This window comes from Varanus komodoensis, unplaced genomic scaffold, assembly GCF_004798865.1.
Source record: "Varanus komodoensis strain SLA01 unplaced genomic scaffold, ASM479886v1 scaffold48, whole genome shotgun sequence".
NCBI classification, from domain to species: domain Eukaryota; kingdom Metazoa; phylum Chordata; class Lepidosauria; order Squamata; family Varanidae; genus Varanus; species Varanus komodoensis.
Window position 1 is genome coordinate 1,129,659 of NW_025336059.1, and position 21,623 is coordinate 1,151,281.

Sequence of the window (21,623 nt, forward strand, 5' to 3'; positions counted from 1 at the left end):
GAGAATCATCTATCACAGTTTCCGAAAAGACAGGCAAGAAAACACTTAAATCTGTCCTAGCCTCATTACACAGATAATTAAAATTTTGCTCGGTAGAGCACAAGACGAATAAACTAGTTTATTAAAATATCTGTAAGGCTGTCGCTGGGCTTTCTCCTGAGATCTTAACTGCTTTCTGGGAAGATTTGGCCAAATATGGAGCTTTCCTGTTGTCTGAAAGCCAGGTATGCAGATGGCGGAAGAAATGTTGAGGGGACGCAATGCCTCTTTCTAGTCATGTTTCAAGCTGCTCCCCTAAATTTTCAATTTCAGTATTGTATTTATTTTACCTGTTGTTACTTTGCTAGGCTCAGGTGCATTTCATTTTGTTTCATTTATTTTATTTTATTTATTATTTTCTTTACTATTTTATTTATTATATTCTATTTTATTTATTTCTTGGAAAAGAAGTAAAATGTGCAAAGGGCATTGAGCCCATTGCTCTGGATAACCTCTCCCAACAATTTCTTGTAGATGTTAAACAGCATGGGGATAAAATAAAGTCCTGTAGTACCTCGTGGTATAACTTGCATGCAAAAGAACAAAGCCGGTGCTGAAAACAGCGGACTCAGATAACAATGGTGTAAAAAGCTCCATGATAACCGGCAACTGAAGGCCTCAGTTTTTTTGCCTCCAGGAAAAGCTACATTTTGTAAGAACAAACCAGCCAGGCAGTAAGGATTCCCTGCTCTCTCTCAGCTGCCCATTTAATCTCTTCCTCCACGCACCCCTTTCCTGCCCTGCCCTCCCATAGAAAAATCAAAGGTATCTTTCAACTCAAAGCTGCCTTTGATTCTTCCAAGATATAAAAAGCAGTTGAGGCTTTCTTATCCTCTTCCCGCATCAGAAGATTGAGATTCTCACGTCGCGATGTCTTTTTAGCACTTCAGTTAAAAAAAGACAGAGAAAACCAATGTTTTGGTAGAACATTGTGTGTTAATTGGCTGGCTGGAAAAGGAAAACCAAGAAAGGGCATTGCTTGTATGTTTTCTAAGTTGTTCCTATGCTTCTTTGCACATTTTCTTACACATATTTCTGCAACTCTTACCCAAGTAGCCATGCACAGGGTTTTAGCCTTACAACCTGAATTGTTCTGAAGTAACTATGTGTAAGACCGCAGCTCTGAAAGAGCAAACAGCACCGGAAGCTGTCTTATACCAAGTAAGTCCGTCCATCCATCCTTGTTTCATTTTATTCTTCCTATGAAGTAAGGATTATCAGGCAGAATGGTGTATTTCCCATTACTGAATACCTGAGCCTTTTAACTGGAGAATGAAATGCCTTGGAATGTCTGCATTTCAAACCCGGTACCTTACCACTGAGGTACGGTCCTTTCTCTAAATGATCAGAACGGCGTTTTCACGAAGTCCCCTGTATGACATCCATGCTCAGGTGTGCTTTATGGGATGCTTTTCTCGCAGAATCCCAAGAACACCCTTCCTCTCCCTTTTTCAAAGGACATTTAATTTGCATTTCATTGAATACATTTCATTGATTATAAACATACCAATATGAAACGCACAGAGAGAGACACATCCCTACGAATGATTTTGAATCACAAGAAGGAAAATGCAAGACCGGATTAAAACCTTACTCTGAGCTGCCCAATGCTTGAGAAAAGGTCTGAACTTGGTGGTAGGAAGATAATTTTGGTGTGAAATGACCATGGAGGGGGTGACCAGGAAGACCCTCTCCCTTTTTCCCACCTTCCAAGCCTTCCTCGGAGGAAGCACCTAGAAGATGAACATACTGTGTAGGAAGGCTCATGCCAAGCAAGGCACTCCATCAAATATCCTAGTCCCGAGTCATGCTTAGACATCCTGCACATTAAAGGACATTGCCTCTGTATTTCCCCATATATTTTGAAGATATCAAGATGGCAGTCTTCCAAGTGCCACCACTGTCTAAGATTTTGTAGCTGACAACAAGGTCAGAGCCTCCTTTGTGGTGGCACCCCAAATCCAGACGACCTCTCAAACTGGCTTGATTGCAAATACTTGGAAGTCAGCAAGGCCCTTCTTGCTTTTGTTCTTGTTTGTTCTTGTCTTTGCTCAAGTCAAGGGAATACTAAAGATGAGATCCATTCTAGAAAAGTAAATCATTTGTAGCATTCAGGCCATTCAGGCTGGTATACAGACATCGGTTTGGCACTCTCTGCCTAGCAATGAGCATGGTTGCAGGCCATCAGTATTATTTAACTGATGTGTCTGGATTTATGCAGCTGCACAGATATTTACATTCGTGTCATTGTTACATTTGTGTCATTGTTAATTTCAGTTTTGTTTCAGTTGTCCAAAAGGACCATGACTCCAACCACTGAGCGCCAATGTAAGCATTTCCCATTTTTATTTTTGTCTTGATTCATTTTTTCTCCACCAATTACACAATGTATCCTTAAAGGAGAACTAGAACTGTTTCATCTCCTGTCTTTTTTGCAACCACATTTGTTTTAAAATATCCCAAGAAAGCAAAACGAACTTTAATAAGCAGGAATCATTTCAACTTCTTTTTGTAATCTGGAACACTGCATTCAATTTATACTTCTGCCATCCCCTAACAAATGAAAATAATATAGTATAATGCAATTTCTGTGTGCATAATTGCTCAGAATTGAATATTCCAGTGTTTATCAATGATGCAATTATTATTCATAATTGCTTAGCCTGTGATATTTATAGCAACCGAATAGCATTGCGTGCGTGTGATGCAGGTACGCGCTACTGAATTGCTATAAATATTCATTAAATACTAAACAATTAAGCATAATAATACAGCTATTCCATTTTTTTGGTAGAAAGCCGATATAAAAACCCAGTGAATAAATATATATTTGTGTCCGTGTAACCCCCGCACCCCCCCCGCGTGACACCCATAAACAAACCCCTCCCTCATCTGCTTCCCTCCGCCTCTACCACTATTGCTAGGGGCATCTCCGTTTCCTAGCAACGCCTAAGATGGCGTCCGCGCCCGAAAAGCACTCTGGCCGTTGTAGTCCACAGCGGCTATTCCTGCCCGCGCCTCTTCGCAGCCAGAAAACTACATTTCCCTTGAGGCGCCGCGACATAAAGAAGGAAGCAGGACAGGCGGGGACGCGTTTACCTGGACGAGGTGAGGCGCGCGGCCGCGGGGGACGACGGGCTGGGTAGTTTCCGGGAAGCAGGCGGCGCCGGCGGCGCGGGCTGCCAGGACTACGAGTCCCAGAGAGGAGCGGGGGACGCCGAAGGCAGGGCGCCGGCTCAGGGCGGGGGGTACGAAAGGGAGCCGGTTGCCGACGGCTGCCGTCCGCGCTTGTCCGGCCGGGCTCGCTCAGGTGAGGCGGGCGGGGGGGCGGCGGCGGGCGGGACTCGCTTGGCCCCCTCCCCTTCGAAGGGGCGCCCCGGGGCACCGCGGCCGGTCTCACGGAGGGCCTGGAGGGGGGCGGGGGAAGGCCCCGGGCCCCACATAGGAGGGCCCCTTCCGTGGGAGGCGGGGCTGTGCACCCAGGAGTGCCCCTCCCTCTGCATAGGGGTGCTTCCAGGGCGGGGGGGCGGAGTGTGCTTGCCCTCTTGGGGGGCTGGCCCTGCACGGTGGGGTGTCTCTACCTGTGGGGAGAGCTGTGTGTGTGTGGGGGGATATTCCCTCAAGACTGCCCCCTTTTCTCCATATAGGTGTGGAGGGGGGTGCTCTTGCCCATATCTTTATTAGGGGAGGGGGCGTCTAACTTGAACTGCCTTAATGTGTGGGGAGAATTTACGGGCAAAAAGGGGGTTCCTGCTGCTTTAAACGGGCGTTTTGTTGCGTTGTCCTTATAGGGTCAGTGTCCTACTTCCTTATTTGCGCGGGGGGGGGGTCTTTTAGCTTGATCAGTGTCAGGTTTGGGGGCAGGGGGCTCCTGGCAGAGTTTACTGGAGAGCTGTAGCACATGTTATCCTTTTGAAGAAATGCTGTCCAACTTTGTTCAAAGAAAATTGGAGTAGCTATGAAATCAGTATTAATGAGCTTGGATGCTCACCATGTGGATCATTATATTCTTACTTAAGTCTTATTATTCTGAAACTATTTGGAGTATGATTTATAAATTCAGGAGATCTTGCTGACATTGAGCTGCCCTCAAAAATATGATGGAAGGGTATGATATTAATAAACGGTGGGAGAGTATGAATGTTACATAAGGGACATAATCCTAGGCAGGAAAAAAGCCCGCAGCTCACATTCAGTATGTCCCAGCCATCCATGCTGCCTGGGGCATGCTGGGAGTTTCAGGATTTCCTTTTTACCCCAGCTGTGTTGGCTGGGGCATTCTGGGAGCTGCTGGACTTTTATGTCCAGCAGCCACCCTCCGCTAATATACTTACGAACAAGAAGAGCAGACTATGTAACTTTACCCTTCTTATATCCATTTTGGTTTAAATATCACTGCATTCTTCATGTACTTGGAGCTTCCTCTTGTGATTCGTTATGTCTCCTTCACTGCAAAAACCGTGTCTGTTACTGTTCTTACTTCACATTTCTGTCCTCCTTTTTTTTTCCTAACAAGAAGCTTGCATAGCTGCCCTCCTCCATTTTATCCTCACAACAACAACCCTCTGAGGTAGGGGTGGCTGAGACTGGCCTGAAGTCACCCAGCGAGTTTAGTGGCCACTCCTGGCTCACTGGAGTCCAAATCCAGTGCCTTCACTGCTGCACCACGATTCACAGAAGGAGTCTTGAGCTCCAGCACATGGTGGGAGGCACTTTAAAGACTTGTGGTTTCCACACATATGGCTTTCCATATATTTTGGGAGCGGGAGGTGGAAGCTAGGGAAAAGGCTTCATACAGTAGATGGGGGTACGGCCTGGGACCTCTGTATTCCGTTTTGGGTGTGTGTTCATGCAGAAATTGTGGAACAAGGTGATCAAGGAGATTATTAATTTTTTACTATTATGTTTCTATTGCACACCTTCTGCCAGGGATCTTTAGGCCATGGGTGGGCAACCCAGGATCACACGTGGCCCCGATCCAACTTCATGCTGCCCTCACAGAGGTTCTTCACGCCTTGTGCTTTTAAGCCTCACAGTGGCCCAGTGAGAGAAGCTAGCTGAGAGGTCTGTGCTTGGCCTAAGGCAACCTTTGGTGGGAAGACTCTCACGGGTGCTTTGGGCCATATATGGCCCTGCTGGATCAGATCAAAGACTTACCTAGCCCTGAATATTTTCCCCCCCACAGTGGCTAACCAGAAGCTTACAAGAAGCCCGCATGGAACAGCCCTCTTCTGCTGGAGTCCTCTAGTGACTGGTGCTCGGCGGTCACTCTTGGGGGTAATACCTACCCATCATGACTAGCAGGCACTGAAAGTTTTAGCATCCCTTTGAAATCGCCTTTAAAGAAATCTTGTGGCACTAACCCTGTGTGTTGTCTGGGGGATGCTTTTTCGAGCGTATTCTCTCGCAAGGAGAAGGTTCCAAGTTTCTGCTCCGGCAGTCTAGTTATAAAAATTATTGGAACAGAGGGTAGCGTGTGACTCCGCCAAAGTAGGCAGTTCTGAGCATGATGGACCATGTAGTGGCACGAGGCTCCATTCCTCCTCCTTGCCGTAATTGAAAAGGGGAAGCGGCATATATGGTATTAAAAGACTAATAACTCATTATGAAACAGGACTTATATAGAAAAGAAACTAGTACATCCGGTGCATGAAAACTCTGAGGGATGTAAAAGTTCAAGAACGCACATGTGCATAAGGTGCCTGCTACTGTGCCAATTTCCCACAGTCCTTCAAGCCGAGACTGCTTTTAGGTGTGTGTCATGCATACTCCCCCAGCTACTGGGTGGATGTGGTTGTGAGTCTCTTCTGGAGAACACAGGGTGAAAGCAACGACTTTTTGCTGGGGTTTGTTGTCTGACACCATTTTGAAACCTGAGCCCTCTCTGCCGCAAACATACCTCAAACCTTGGCACTCCTTTCAGAGAGCACGGCCCAGGTATCTTCTGTAGGTGAGTTGGGAGCATTTGTCTCTTTAAGCTTGTGCTCGGTATCCATGAGCAATAGAAACACATTCCTTATGGATCAAACATATGCTCATAAATTCTCCAGAGGAATAACTATAATCCTAAGCATTGTGCTTTGATTCTGTTTCTTTTTTCCTTGTGCTTTTACCTCTAGATTTTTTTTCAGTAGGGCTGTCCTTTAGCAATAATTATACACAGCGGTGGCAGCTAGATGTCATGTTCAATTTTTATTAAACGAGACAGCTGTACAGTTTAATATACCACATGAAAATATTGTTTCCTTATTCCCGAAAGAAAAGCCCTCCAAACTGGCCCTGCTGCCACTTGCCTTCAAAATCTCTCTCTCCCAGCTAAAATCCGCCTTTGCTGGAATAATGAACGAGATTCCTGGAACGAGCAAGAAATGTTACTCAGAAGTGTCAGTGAATGAAAAGTTGTTTGCATAGTTAGCAAACAAAGCAAAGCAAAGCCGGCAAAATAATAATAGCAAACTGGGAGGAGAGCAGAACATTCCTGGCAGGGGAAAGAGTCCAGTCTTTGAATTAGAGGGAAGTTGTAACAGCGTATTTCCTCGGCTTCCCCAAATTCCAAGCCTTTCCTTCTCTTTGACATCCTGTTAGGTCAAACAAGTCCTAACCAAGCATATTTAAAGAAAAATATTTCAATATCTAGCTAACTGTGGGGCATGGCATTTTCTCACCTGTTGCAACTTAACATATATTTCATATAGTCCTATGCAGTCTGGAATCTTCCTGAGTGTGTCCTTTTAGGGAATGACCAGGTGGCGTTTGTAGTTTGTACTAATTGCTGTAGTCACCTGAGAACTGTGACGAGGAAAAGTTGGGCAGAGCTGCTAGCAGAGCAGGTTACGCAGCTGTTGCCCAAACCGTAAAGAGTAAAGACCCCTTTTCTGAGTTGGTTCAAAGTTTCCGCGGCTGACTCATCGCGCTGTGCTTTGGCAGTTAAGGTTCCCAGCAGAGCTGTTGCTTTCATGCCCGAAGAGGAGAGGCCTGGTCGCTGTGAAGCAACGGCAGAATTGTCTCCTGTCTCCATCAAAAGAACAGTCTCACTGGACACACCTGCGTGCAAATCACCACCATTCCCCTTTTGACATGCCCAGCCCAGCAGCGGGACAAAAGCTTTGTGTGCTTAATTGACCTTAAGATTAAGGGCTTGTCAAAGTAGAGACCTACGAATAATGCTAACCCGACCCATGATTCGACCCATGTTCTACCCAGCGTTTGTCCAGACAGGCCGTGGCTTATTTTCTCACTTTCTGGGTTGCTTGCTTCCCACTTCCACCCCCTCCTGGTATCCCAAAAGCCTTTGCAGTTTTATAGTCATTGCAGAGTGGCTGGGGGATTCCATCCTTGCTACAAACCATCAATAAGCCACCCATGGTTCTGCGTTTGCATGCAATGACAACCCACCAACAAACTATGGGTTTCTTTTTTCAAGTTTTTTTTATGCCTAACAAACCATGGTTTGTGAATGTGGCGGTGTATACCTATCACAGCAACCTAGAATACAACATGGGTTAGTGCTGGGTATGAACCAGGCCAGGGAAAATCTTGAAGCAGGCCGTACCATAAAGCAACTGCTTCAGGGAGCAATTTCCGCAGGAAGTTTCACTTTCCTGTCTCAGAACTTTGCATCTGTGTCATTTATTTAAAAAGAAAAAAAAAGGACTGCCGCAGCAGAGAGCGCTTGAGATTTTTTTTTTTTTTGCAAGCTCTGAAAATGTTTTACAGAGAGCCTCAGAGTTCTAGATTGCTACTCTTTTCCCTCTCCTACTAGTTAGAATATTTGTCGCCAGTTTCTCCTATACGCAACCCACGATGGCACCTGAGCATTGGGACACCATTATATCAAGCCTTGGACTTCTATTATCAGCCATGGTGCTTTTTCCAACGCAGCAGAACCCTCATTATTCTGCTTACATTCGTGGATAATGCTGCGGACTGTACATTCCTCTTATTACTTTAACTTTTCTTGCAAGAAGAATGTGGCAACTTCTGAACTTTTATTTTTAAAAGGCACAGACATCGGTGCTCTATTTTTAGTACTTTCTGTCCTGTTTTTTAGGGCAGGTTTGATTGGCCACTGCCTGCCATGTTCGACAGCCTAAGCTACTGTTCTGTGAGTGACCTCAATTTATGTTGTTTTTCCTACTTTTCCCCAACACCCCGCCTGTCCGAGTGCGCATGGTCTTTAAAATGCGACCACAAGAGGACCCCTTGCCTGGTTTTGCAGGCAGACGCAGCCGCTTGGAGACCCCCGCCTCAGAAATGTTCTGTTGTTGTTATGCTATCAAGTGTGCGAAACTCTGCAGAGTAACCACCACATGCACAATGGCCCATTTCAGAAAAGCAAGAACACAAAGGAGTTGTGTGAAAGACCTGACAGAAAAGGTGGGTTTAGAGAGGGGATTTAGACAGAGAAATCTGCCAAAGACCCTTAGAGGGGCCATGCCTTGGTGGCAGCGCCCTGGTTGCTGCTGACGGTCATGACGAGAAGTCTGCACTGGATTTCTGAGTGGGGAGAAAGATGCCGTGGAGATGTCCAAGGGTCACTTGGCCTCGAAGTCGAAGTGAATGATGTTAACGACGGCGTTCTGAGCAGAGGAGTGACGGAGGGAGTTGTGTTAGCTCAAGCACTGAAAGGAGAAGCTTACAGTGGCTAGGTCGACCATGATTGGTGTGGGGCAGAGAGACAGGGCTGCATTCCTGTCAAATGCCATCGTATGAGCCTTCTCAGACTTTTGAGGCAGGTGTTCCTTGGAGTAGAAGAGCTTCGGATACCAGGCCAGAAGACTCTCACTCAAGCAAAAACGCTCTTTCCCACCCCCCGAGTGGGTTACTTAGATCTCTCTCTGTACCCTCGCTGCTGCAGTTCCCAAACTGAGAGCTGCAGGCCCTGCTGCTTCTATTGTAATGAATTTCTGTCTAGTTTTAGGACGGGGTCAGAAATGTCCTCTCCTGACGGTGGTTTTGGGGTTCGTGCCAGGGGGTGGCATGCAGTAGCTGGCTGCTGGGGCAAGACTGCTGCATGCCCTCTTTTGGGACGAGTTGGTGGGCCGGGGCTGAAGTGGCAGGTGGGGAGAGGGTAACATGTAGAGCTTCTTTTGAAAGGTCTCACCCCAGCTCGAGCATTTGGGAGCAGGCTTCCTGCAAGAACATCTTCCCTCTATGAGTCTGCTTAAGATCTCCTGGGACGGGGAGGATGTGGGGGTTCCCTTCTTGTAAGACCACCGCTAAGACTCCTTCGTTTGCAAAATTCCTGTGGCCCGTGAAGCCCTCTTCTTAAAAGTTTTTTGGTAATTGCTCTGTGTCCTTGCATTGCTTTCGCCAATTTTAACTGCTTGACCACGCTGAGTGGCGTTCTTTTGCACGGAAGGGCTGGGTAGCTGTGATTTGTCCATTGCTTGCGTGGCCCGTGGTACTTTCTCCTGCGGCAGCTTAGCTCCCGCAGCTAATTCCGCCCTCGGGCAGCAGCAGCCAGCAGGCGAGGCGAGCTCTCCCGGGTGCCCAAGTACGGGCAGTTCTTCTGTGAGGCTGTGAGGCTGGTTCTTCAAGAATCCGCTGCGTAGCAAGCACCAGGAAGGAACGAAGCCTCGTCACTTGGGTCAAATGATCCATCAAACTGGTTCTTAAGCGTGCCGGGAGCACGTTCTTTTTTCCCCGCCTGCCAAAACTTTTCTGTAGTTGTGGGCTTAGCTGCCATGGCCTCCAGCTTAGCACTGGCCTCCAGGCCATGGTCTTGACATGAGTCTGAAGGCCGTGCCTGTCTGTTCCCGGGGTCCCAGCAAGCAGTGGCTAGAACCACCCAGGACGAAGGTTGAGCAGTGAGATTGCTGGACGGGGCTCCAGACGTCCAGGTCCTCGTCTCCCATTCGAGCCACGAAGCGCACTGGGCGACTGTGGACCAGCCGGGGCCTCTTGGCCTAGCCTACCTCCCAGGGTCGGAGTGAGGATAAAATAGCCAGCAGGATGAAAAGAAGGCAGGGTATCGGTGCAATTAAATAAATGGAATGCATGAAGAGAGAACATGTACGCTTGTCACATCTGTGATCATCCGAAGTGAGAGCCCTTTGTCTTCGGAAGATCCCGTTTCAGCTTAGTTACACGTAAATGCAAGTTGAAAAACTGGGAGGTAATAGCAGCTATTTTCAAGCCCAACGAATTATGCTTTCCGCCTGCTCTTAATATACAAGCCTTCAACAACCATTGTTGGAGCCGCCGTCCTACCGAATATCCTGCCTGCATTGGCAGCCGTCTCTTTATTTAATCAGCTTAAATATCGAAGCATTGGAAGTCTTAACCATCACCGTCGCTCAGTCCCATCAGACCCGGCGGTGGGCGGGGGGGCGGGAATTGCCCGGCAGAGCCCAAGAACCTTGTCTGTCGCATTTTCTTGGACTGAGAGTAACATTCATGAAAAGGCTGCCATTTCTCTGTTGTCTTGGGCTGACTGCAGAAGCTCAATTAGGTATTTATTTATTAAATTTCTACCCCGCCCATTAACCGGGGTGACACTCTTGGCAGCTGATTTGACATTTTTCCAACTTTCATCATCCGTTTATTATAAAAGCACCCTCCCTGAAGATTTATCGTTTCTTTGAAGCATTATTTATGCTGCTTTTCAACCCAAACGGCTTCATGGAGTGGCTTATATATCATTAATTAAAAAGGCCTCCCTTGCCTGTGAGCTCACAGTCACCACATACAAAGGAAAAAGTTTGGGAAGAAGTGGGGGAAGTTGGTTCTTTCAGACGGGCCCTGCTTTCCGCTTTCACTCTCCGGTGGGATGCGACTCAAAAGCAATGTGTGGATGAAGCTTCCAGAGCAGGAAGGTGGGAAGTACCTCTCCGTACAACTCTTGGGGCTCCTGCAGTGGCTAAGCAGCCAGTGCCAGTTCAGGTCTCGCCTCTGGTGTAAACTTACAAATTTCCTTTCCCCACCTGCTGGTACCTGGCTTGTGTGATGTGGCCATCTCCTGCTTCCCAACCCTCCTGGGAAAATGACCCTCACAGGAGTCTCGTTGCAGCCTGGAGATTGGTAGATTTATTTATTAGATTTCTATCCCGTCTCTTCCTTTTTTAAAGAACTCAAAGCGTCTTGCGCCGTCATTCTCCTCCTGCTGCTCTCAGTCCACCCCGCCCTCCCCCATAGCAACCCTGTGAGGTAGGTTGGGCTGAGAGCCCAAAGTTGCCCAGTTGACTCCATGGCTGAGCGGGGACTTGAACCCGGATCACCTGAGTCCCAGTCCCGCACTCTTAACCACTACACCGCACTGGCTCTCCGTAGATTGAACCAAGATGCTAACTGGTGAGAGCAATGCCGGCAGTGTATAAGAAGCTCCCTGGACTAGAGGCAGGGAAGGAAGCAAGGATGGGCTGGATAGAGTCTTGGCACCAATTTAGCCCGCCTTGGAGAGCGTCGTGACTACCCAGTGGCTCCAAAAGGCAAGGAGCAGCTGAAGAGGAGTCTCTGTGCCCTTGCCCAGATCCCGGGGTTGGAAGACCAAAGGGACTACAGCTCCTTCCCCTGCCCGAAGCTGGAAGCTGTTCCAGAGACCTGAGCTCTGGGCCCCAGGGACACTGGATGCAGGTCCCTGAGCCAAATCCGCCCCTCCGATGCTGCTGCAGGTCAGCCCCGGCATTGATCCGAAGGAAAGACGCCAGCGCATGTCCAAGCCCTCCGCCCTCGGAAGCCTTGCACACATTCGAAGGAGATGTTGCGAAGTGAATCTGAGGCCCGGCTTGCCTAAAGCGATTCCGGTGTGCACACTGGTCCGCTTTGCAAGAAAAAAAATTGGCTCAGACAAAATATAAGCACCAGCAATGCGATCTGAGAGGAAGACAGATCAATGTTGCTCTAGAGGCAGATTACTCCAGCACCCTGTTCTTGCTGAACTGCTGCAGGACACATGTTCTAATTTTAGTGTAATTCGCAGCTATAATTTGCAGTATTGGCCCGTAGAGGCGATCGTTGGTAAGTGGACTTAACGAGGCTGGGAAACAGAGCCACCCACCTTAAACCTGTCCATCCCGACATTGGTGCAAAGTTCACGCTTCTCACTGCAACATACTGTCCCTCATCCAGCCAGGCCTTCAACATCTTTCCCCATTTCTTCCTCCCACGAAGACAGATGTTTTGGTCGAACAGTAAGACACTTGTCCAAACAAGCTGCTTCAGTTTCTCTGCCTTGAAGGAAGCAGGAAATCATTCGCAGCTCGCACCAAGTGGCCACAGCCACCACGGATGCGTCGTCAGACAGTCATTAACAAAGACGGCTGTCTTCTGCGGATCCTCGTTTGTTTCTCAAAATAATAGCTGCATTTTTAGGAAAGCCAGAATAATTTCCTTTCCTTTTTTCTTTTTAAGAAACTGAGATAATTTAACATATTTGTTGCAGGGTGTGGGAGTGCATTGGCTGGTTGATGGCTGGGCCATCTTGACTGTGATGCATTGACCTATTTTCCAAATAGATAGTTGTTGTGGAAGGAACGCTGGCCAGCAGAAAGTGCAGAAACTGTTTCGTTGACAAAATAGGCCACGGAAAACTGCTGTTTAGTGGGCTCAGGCCATTTGTCCATCTATCGCATTTTATTCTGGCAGTCTCTTCGGGGGGTTCAGCAGAGCCGTGTTTCATGTCCGCTGTGGTCTGACCATTTTTCATGGGCGATTCCAAAGACTGAATTGGAGACATTATGCAGTATGTTTGACCGGTAAATGACAGCCCCTTCCATTAACCTCACATTCCATGTCTTTGATATTTTAAAACATTTACACTTTTTATATTCTGCATTGAAAATCTTTCTGGTGTTTGCCTGAGCATCGCTTTAAGAACTGTCCAACTACACAGAGAGCTTGGCTCTTGAGTGGTCGAGACGCTAACATAATAGCAGTCTAGTTTCCATCCTTTGTGGGAGACAGCCTGCCTCTCTTTTTCTTCAAGAGAGGATGAGGGACCTCTGAGCTGTTGGACCAAATCTGGCCCTCTTGAGTTGCGCCCAGACCTTTCCAGGCATCTGCTCATGGCCTTACCCACTTCCTTTTCCCTAATTGCCTGTGGATCAGTACTTACGTGCCTTAACCCCCATTTTGAAACCCGGGAATGCTTTAAGCTGGGCACAGTGTTGGAAATGGCCCGCTTACACAGATGCCCACCTGTAACTCCTTCCTAACTTACGGTGATTAGGCTATTGCATCACTACAGAGCTCGAACTGAATAACAGTTTTGCCTCGCTTTTCAGCCACGTGTGGCTTATGGACACTACAGTCCAGTGCAAAAGTGCCACCATGGATTCCTGGGCATACTTTTGGACCTCGATATGGGACTACATAGGCCAGATGGTAGTAAGTAACTTAACACAGAGAAGAACCCTCTCCTCTCGTCTGTGTACTTGCAGGGAGACAAGTCAAAATGGGAACATTCTCGGCTGAGTATTTGTCCCATGAGCTTTAACCGTTTGTATTCTCTAACGTAAGATGTTAGGTGATACGGTGAACAAGATAGGTGACCGATATGGCGAAACTCCCACAAAAGCTATTTATTTATTAAAAGCTGTTCTATCCTGTTGCCTACAAACATCCCGGGACAGCTTCCCATAAACCCTGGGCTGGGATAGTCCATTTTATTTGAGTTGCTAGATTAACCTTAAGCCCAAGTGCTGGACTATATCGGACCAAGTGCTCTCTTTGTTTCCTGTGGAAAACCCACCTGCCTCGGAATTCCTCACACGTATGGATCTCAGTCCAACTTGCAAAATGCCAAAAGGCATGGGAGGAATCGGAGTCTGACAGCGCACAAGCTTTGATTTCTCTGGTTTGTTTTAGCACAGGGAGAGTAGCTGTGTGTGTCTTTCAAAGCTTTCTCTGCTTCCCTCTTTTAATAAGCCTCCATCATCCATTGATGTGACAAAACTCCTTGGAGTGAGTGGGCAGGCGTTCAGTCAAGAGGAAGATGATGGATTTGGAACGTTTATTCCTTCCTTGAGCTCCGCCAGCTACAGTCATTTAGGTTTTGGAGATAAGAGAATACTTCATCTTCTAAGGCTTTTGAGGGGAGGGGGCAAATATCCAATTATCACTTGAGAGAGGCATATATTTTTCTAATCTTGGTTTATCAAAAACCCAATTTGTTCAGTGTAGTTGGTGTGGATTTCTTTTAGCTTTTTTCTCCCTTTTTAATTTGGCAAAGATTGCTTTTATGTTACTAGGAGCTTCTCAATTTGTGCATATGAAATTAGAGCCTAACAGCCTTGCGAAATAGGTTCACTAAAGTTATTAGCAAAATAAATTTTCACTCGACGTAACTCATTTTATGTTGCTTACTTGTGGCCTTGGCGGGGTGGGAGCCGATTAACTGGGTTTTTGAAATCGTTCCTCATTGTTCCCCTGGAGGAGCTTTCTATTCGCCCCAGGTGAACAGAGGCTTCTGCCCCGGGGTTAATACAGCCGCTGGATATTGTCCACGCAGCACTGTTTTTATCAATTGAAATCTAAATTGTGTTTTTAAGATGCTACTTAAGCTTCTACCTGGAAAGGTACCACTTCATTACTGATGGTTGATTCCACTCATCTTCCAAACATCCCAGATCAGGATGGTTTTCCGCTTTCCTCTATAGTGCCTTGCCTCAAGCTTGCGCAGTGGGTTAAGCTGGGAGGGGGAGTTTGGCAAAAAGTCACCAACCAGGCTTCAGGTTTGAGTCGGAATTTGAACCTAAGTGGGTCCTCTCTAGGGATTCTTATCCAGCTGTGCAGATGTTTTTCATATGTTCGTTTTATGAAATGAAAGAAAGCCTTAAAAGCACATGGGAAAGAATAAACATGGCATTCTCCATTACTGAATTCTCGGTATTGATGTTGACTGCGGAAAGTGCTCCCACCTGAATGTGCTTCTTTATCCACCCAGTAGTTTTGACTTGATGAGATTCTCATTTTTCCCAGATTCATTATCGACTAGGATGTGCGAATCAACAACATTTGAGTTTGTTCAGATTCTCCAAATTCCCCCTTGAAGCTCATTCTGACTTGTGTTTGTTTCCTGTTTGTGAGCTTCATTTTGTTTTGTGTTTTTCTAGCATGAGAGTCCCTGCATATTTTTGTGTATGTTTGGAAAACATGCATATCAGTTCTGAATCTTGTGCATTTTCTCCCTTTCAGATGGAGAGCTTTTGTACGCATTTATCAAAAGTGCCAACTTTTCCAGTCATGCATTTTCCAAAAACTTTTTTTTTTGTTCTCTGAATCAGAACCCAATCTCAGAAACGTACAAACATGTTGCAGATTGTATTCACTTCAGTGTTTGGTTCTGGGAGGCATTCACTGGATAAATTCTGATTGTTAAAAAAAAACCCCGAACTGAAAGCTAATTTCTCATACATCCCTAGTATTGACTGATGGAAAGTTTTGCTGGGAGAGAGTAAATTGCGAGTCTGAATTGCAAAGATAAAGCTGGAGGAGAAACATTTACAGATGACAGTGTCTAAGGGGACCCTCCTGTCTGAAGCCCTGCAGAGCAATCGCTCTTGCATTGGAGAATGCCTGCAAGAAGCAAGATGTCTCGGCCTTACTTGCTGCTTGCTTTGGTGACTAAATATTTGCCTCTTGGATTCTCCTAAGCAGCCTGGGATGAATTTATGAACTGACTGAGACTCGATGGCACATTTCCTTTATGGGCGGAAAGTTCCAGGGTCGATGGGAAGGCATCCGTGATTGAAAACAAACCAAACCCGAGGTGGCTGATGAGGGTCTTTGCCAGTCCAAGCAGACAAGACAGGGCTGGCTGGACAAACAGCCTTTGACAAGCTTCTGCCAACGCTGCTTTGCACGGCTGAGGGCAAACTTCTCTAAATTCCTCAGGCCTGAAAGCTAGGGAGAGCAAGCCTACATACATACGTTGTCAGAAAAGCCATTTGTGCTTGGTTTGCACTCCCCCCCCCGCCCCCCCCCCCCCCCGGTCTCCGATTAATCTTGAAAGCTGCCACCCAGTTGCTTTTTGTTCCCAAGAAGGCTTTATCAGCGAGGTGACGGTGTCAGGCAGTTCCCATCTGCAATCTCATTGATTCCCATCCCTCCTCCATTCTGGGTGTGGGAGAGCCAACTGATTAGGTTCCTTAGCAACTCCCCGTGAGTGCGCACACGCACGCACACACACACAAAGTCTGCACGAGCAGAACCATGCCCCCTGACGGCTGTCCTGAATGTCTCCAAAGGGCCTCCGGGTTTTGACAGCAAGGTAAGGCGCCTCCTCCCAGCCTTCCCCACAGGCGCTGAGGTGCAGGTTCCGGCCGCAAAATGCCGTCGACAGCCCTGTGCACGTCTTGCCATTCAACACGGCATCATTTCTCTCTCTTTTAGACCCCGCTTCTTCCAGGCATGGCAATGCCATGTGTGCTTCTCATTACGATACTGGGCGTGGAAGTGACTGGGAAGTCTTCCGACAGTTTGGTATGTATTTGTGCATCGCCGTTTCACAAACGTCTAAAACCAGAGGCCGCCCACCCAGAATTTTTGCGATCGGATTGGCCGCGTCCCCTTGTGCTCACTGGCTCGTGTGGCCCTATTTTCGCCTGGGGCCGTCATCCTTCCTGGGCAGAGGGAGGCGGAATCTTGCCCGGCAATAGCGAGAGCCTGGAGCGGTGGCATTGGTTGGCAGCTCTGCCTGGTCAGAGGTAAATGTTCGAAGTGTAGGCACTCGGCGTCCCCATAGCAACGTTCTAAGCGGAGTCCAAAAACGCAGGCAATTAGAAGCGCGGGCCCCAGCAGGTGCTCTGCGAGAAGAGCTGGCTGCGTGGTAGGAAAGGAGGGGATCCGAGCAAGCGGAGGCGTGGGATCGTGTCGGAGGAGATAATCCTTTGGATGCCCAGGTCCGAGGACGCTCAGATACAGCTGCGAGAGCGCACGCACACGCACAGGCCCACCCTGGTGAGCTCTCCGAAGCCATCTGGGGCCTGAGCATCACTTCCCAGAGTCGGTGCCTGCCTGTGGGATTTAGTGTCTTGCCCCTGGTTAGAATCGTTCCCTATGAGCAGATCTGTGCAAGCCTGCAGAATTTGCGTGGTTTCGGCCAGTGCTGGGATCCAGATTTCTGTCACACAGAATTTATTTCCGATTGTTTTTCTATGGCAGGCTTTGTCTAAGCCTCCACTTAGAAACTGAACAGGTGGAAGGGACACGCTGCCTCTGGAAGAGAAAGCGACCCAGGCACCTCACAGAAATCCATACCCCACGGTGTGTGCGTGAGCGCTGCCCATATCTTCCCCTCCTAGCCTTCCACCAGATGGATGAAGCCTGCCCTAATCGTTACAAGTTTGATTTACAAAGCCGATCAAGGCTGAGTGATATACCCTTTCCCCCACCCGCCATGCGTGGTTTTAATCTCTTTTACCTGGGGTGTGTGTGTTGCCAGATGACTCATCATATTTATCTTGATTTAAAGCCTCAAAGGATCGGGGTAGGTTACTTGTATTGTACAATATGACAAGAATTCCCCTAAGCCGGAAGCTTGCAATCTAATTTTAGAAGAAGCGGCCCTCATCTTTTGCTACAGAAAATTCTCTTCCTCCCAACCACGTAGCCGCTCCTCATAATGCCAGACAAGCACCTTGTTCCCCGGCCGTATATCACGCAAGACGGGTGTGTATGCGGGCTATTCATATCTTTCCGTTCAGAATGCTGGTCCGGATCTGGAAAAAAGCCCGCCTCAACCTCATTCCGTCCAGATTCTTTTGGATTACAGCTCCCATCCTTCCTGGCCATTGGCCATGCTTACTGGGACAGAAGGGGGTTGGAAGTCGAAAATGACGGGTGGGGAACCGGAGTGGAGGTGCTGGCTCTGAAGTACCTGGGAGCAGAGGGTGTTGAGATCTTCTGCAAAGACTCTTGCCTCTCGGTGTGAGAAGCAGACGGCAGTCGGCGTGAGGTTTTCCGTAAAGGAGTGGTAGGACCCCCCATTGGCATGTGGAAGGCCTAGGGAAGCACCTGCCAGGAGATTTCGGAGAGCCGCCGTCCGAGCTGGGCGCGTGACGCCAGATGCGCCATTTCTCTGGCTTGGTCCGAGGCAGCTTCTGGTGGCCGTCTCCAGGGGAGGCCCAAGGCGAATGGGGAGGCTCCTGCCTTGCTCCCTGCCACCTCCAGTCCAAGGGAGGAGGGGCGAGGAGCTGCCCTCGGAGGCTCTAGAGCGCCTCCGTCAGATGGAGCAGAGGCCGCCTGGGGCTCGATCGGGGCAGGGGAGCCTGCCTGCCTGCCTGCCTGCCTGCCCTCCAGGTTGTTCCTTCTAGAACATTTAGACTCTGGAGTCCAGGACCCTCTGAAGGGCCAGAGAGTCCCTCCTGTGGGCCGTGTCAGAAGAGCAAACCAGGGTCTCTCTCTGCCCGCCGTGTGTTTGGCCCTCAAACAGCGAGCTGCCCATAGGAAACCCCAAGCAGGGCATGGAGTGCCAAGGCAGCCAAGCTGGTGGTGAGGGGTGACCTCAGGTTCTCTTACGAGAGTGAGATGGCTTCCTCTCCACTTGTTCCGCGCCAGGTGTCCCGTTGCTGCTGCTGTCCTTTTCCTAACCTAAACCCTCCTAGACTGAGCATGAAGCCTGAAGGCCAAATCCACCCACCTGGGGACCCTACCTAGCCTTGCTTATTACCCTGCCCTTGCCCTTTACCCAAACCCCCAAGCCGTGCCCTACTGCCTGATCCTTTTAAATCAGAGGCCAGATATGGCGCTTGGGTCCCCCAGACAACCGCGCCTCTCTTCCAAAACCACGGATCATTCCGTGGCATTCCTGGTGCTTCCCGCTCCTTTCTGAAAGGTTTAAGCTCTCTCCCCATAGGTGTGGTCAGCAGCATTAAGAGCTTTAAGCTAGAACAGCCTGGTGTTTCTGCCTCCCACTGATATGCAGCCCCGGAGAGATTCCCGATGGAATCCGGCCCTGCAGCCGAAAACGGGTCCGCATTCCTGGAGCCGGCCTTAAAAGGACGATGGCCATTTTGAAGCAGACGCATCCCAAATGGACTGTCCTACTCTGTCCGTTTTTTCCCAGCGGAGTAGATAGGAAGGGATTGCAAACAGACCCCGACAAAACCACGAAAGTGGGTTTGAAAGCAGACCCAAAGGTGTTGCGTGGCCTGTTGAAGGAGGCGTGCGTTTCATCTGATGCATATACAGTGGTGCTGGGGAGGCAAAACTGATCCTGAAATTGCTAGGTCAGCTGACAGCTATTTATCAAACCGTGGTTTCTCACGCTGGAGAATCCCTTTCACAGGCATTTTAGATCCAGCTGTGCTGATTGAAAACTGCCCCTTGCCAGATTTTTGCTGTCTTGAAGTAGTTGTCACTTGGAATTTATTTTCTCTGGTTTTGTTTTTTTATTAATGAGTTGCCTTGTAATTCTTAGATTTGTAATGAATTTTGTTTTCAGTTAGTTGTTAGCCACCAGGGTGTTGCAGGGGGGCGGACAGGTAGAGCAGGAGGAATTTTTTTGGGGTGAATTGGGATCTAAACATTCATGTTAAAACACCAAGAAGCAGAAACGAAGGTAAACCCTCCATCTGCGCTCCTGTGACTACTTCTCTAATCATTTCATTTTCATTTTATATATTTTTTTTGTCTATAAAGGAGGATAAATCGCCGCTGAAACAGCTTCCCCCTTCAATTTAAAATCCAATACGCAGCGCTGGTGGCAGGTGCTATTGTGCCTAAATTGAATTATTGCTCCTTTGTTTGTTCAGCGAGTTTTATTGCCGGCTTTTCTACCATTGTTCTTGCAGCAGGCTACAATTAAAAGGAAAATAAAGTACCGATAAAGTTACAGCCATGGCAATAAAATGTTGTAACAAGGAGAGGGGGGAGCTGAGAAGGCAGGAGGAAGACAAACACCGTCGTCATCAAAGCGAGGGCCTGGCACGTTTTGAACTTGGGACCTGATCCCTGGACTTGGGCTCGCCTCTAAATAGGCGGCTCGCCCAGCCATCAGCCTGGGAGATGGTGGGATTGCTCAGAAGTGCCCTTTCCTATGCTCTCAGTGGGCAGAAAGGAAGAAGGGGCCTTGGCCCAGACTGGGCAGGGCTAGGCAACCCTTGAGCTTCAGAACGAAAAGGCCGAGCACAGCAAGGGCGCTAGATGGGTTGGACAGAGCCAGAGCGGAGCGCTGCTTCCAGGTGGGGCCAGGTGCTCCTGCGAAGGTGGAGGTGGAGCAGGCATCAGTGGCCGGCGCCTGAGGGCGGCGTGCCGGCAAACGCGGTGGCAGGACCGTGGAGGGGTCTGAGCTAGGTGCTGTCTCCGGACGAGTCCTCCCGCGGGGCGGTCCTCCTGCTACAGATATTCCTGTGTAACATACTCCTGCTCGGAGGCGTTTTTCCCGTTGGAAAGGCTGCCTTTTCGAGCCCCAAGCAAGCGAACCGAGGTTCCGTTTGGTCAACCTTCTTTGGCTGAGCAGTGAGCCCCGCTGGCACATCTCTGCTCCAAAGCAGGCAGCACGGAGTTCACTTGGATTTGCTCTTGGGTGAATCTGAGATGGTAGCCTGTGGCTACCGTTCAAGTTGCCTGAGACCAGTGACTGTGGAAAGGAAAGGGAAGAGGCTGGGCTGGCACGGACCGCCCCTCAGAGCTTCCCTAGACACACAGGTGCTGAATGGGCCCCTTCTCTAGGGCTCACCCACGTTGCCAAGCAAGCAAAGCATACCATTCCCTCCAGTTATGCCCCGTGAATCCGCTATACCTTGTTCATGGCCTTAAAAAAAAACCTTCCAAAAATATTTTATTGTTTCCTTAAAAGAAATGCAATAGAGAAAGGAAGAAAGGAAACAAATAATGCCAAGGGATTGTATACAAACATAACATATACATTCATAACCTGTACATTCCCCCAGATCCTAAATTGTTTTTCTTTCTGTCAATTAGTACTTTGTGGGCTAAAAATAATCCCTATTAACTGGAAGGAGGCCTCTTCAGTTTGGAAGCATCGCTTTTATTCCTGATAAAATGATTTCATGGAGAAATCTCAGGCCAACAGGCTGTCAAACAGTAAAAAGGACGGATATGTTAATAGCTCTGGGAACATCGCTGTGTTTTCCCAAAAAGAACAGCACATAATGACGTGTGCGTCTGTCTCTGGGCGCGTACACACGCCCCCACACTCACATCCCTCGTTCCAAGATGTCACACACGGTGTTGACAAGAAATATTTGGAGAGTGCGTTCTTTTCGCAGCATTCATGCCGGAAGAAGAGCTGAGGTGTGTGTCTTGGCATGTACGCAGTGCCCCGTCAAATGCACACAGGCAATTTCGGAAAGCATTTCCAACTGCATCTTGGAAGCACCCCGATTCTGCAAGGTGCAATTGACAGAGCTGCACCCCAGCCTGTTCCGTTCTCTGTCAACTGGACCAATATTAGCAAGAACTCCTGCCTCTGTAAAGATGGGGCAGGATTCCTGTAGAAATGCCAGAACAAATTATAGGATGTGGCGGGCAGCTGGGGACCTGACCAGATGTAATTCCCATTATCCTCACCATGCACTCTGCTGCCAAGGACTGATGGGACTGGAAAGCCAAACATTGGAAGGCTTTTTCAAAATCGCCCTCTTTTCAATGGGACTTGACCCCTGTATTAGGGTTAGGGG

General features: G+C 48.4%; 1 protein-coding gene across 1 annotated transcript in view; it reads left to right on the forward strand.

The window, feature by feature from the left end:
- Positions 1 to 3,283: 3,283 nt before the first annotated feature.
- Positions 3,284 to 21,623, forward strand: part of CUNH1orf159 (chromosome unknown C1orf159 homolog) — a 29,442-nt gene continuing 11,102 nt past the window's right edge. Inside the window, exons 1-2 of the mRNA XM_044445520.1 lie at positions 3,284 to 3,349; positions 16,372 to 16,461. Coding sequence (XP_044301455.1) covers positions 16,390 to 16,461 — 72 coding nt within the window. The 5' untranslated portion in view covers positions 3,284 to 3,349; positions 16,372 to 16,389. The remainder of the gene's footprint in view (positions 3,350 to 16,371; positions 16,462 to 21,623) is intronic.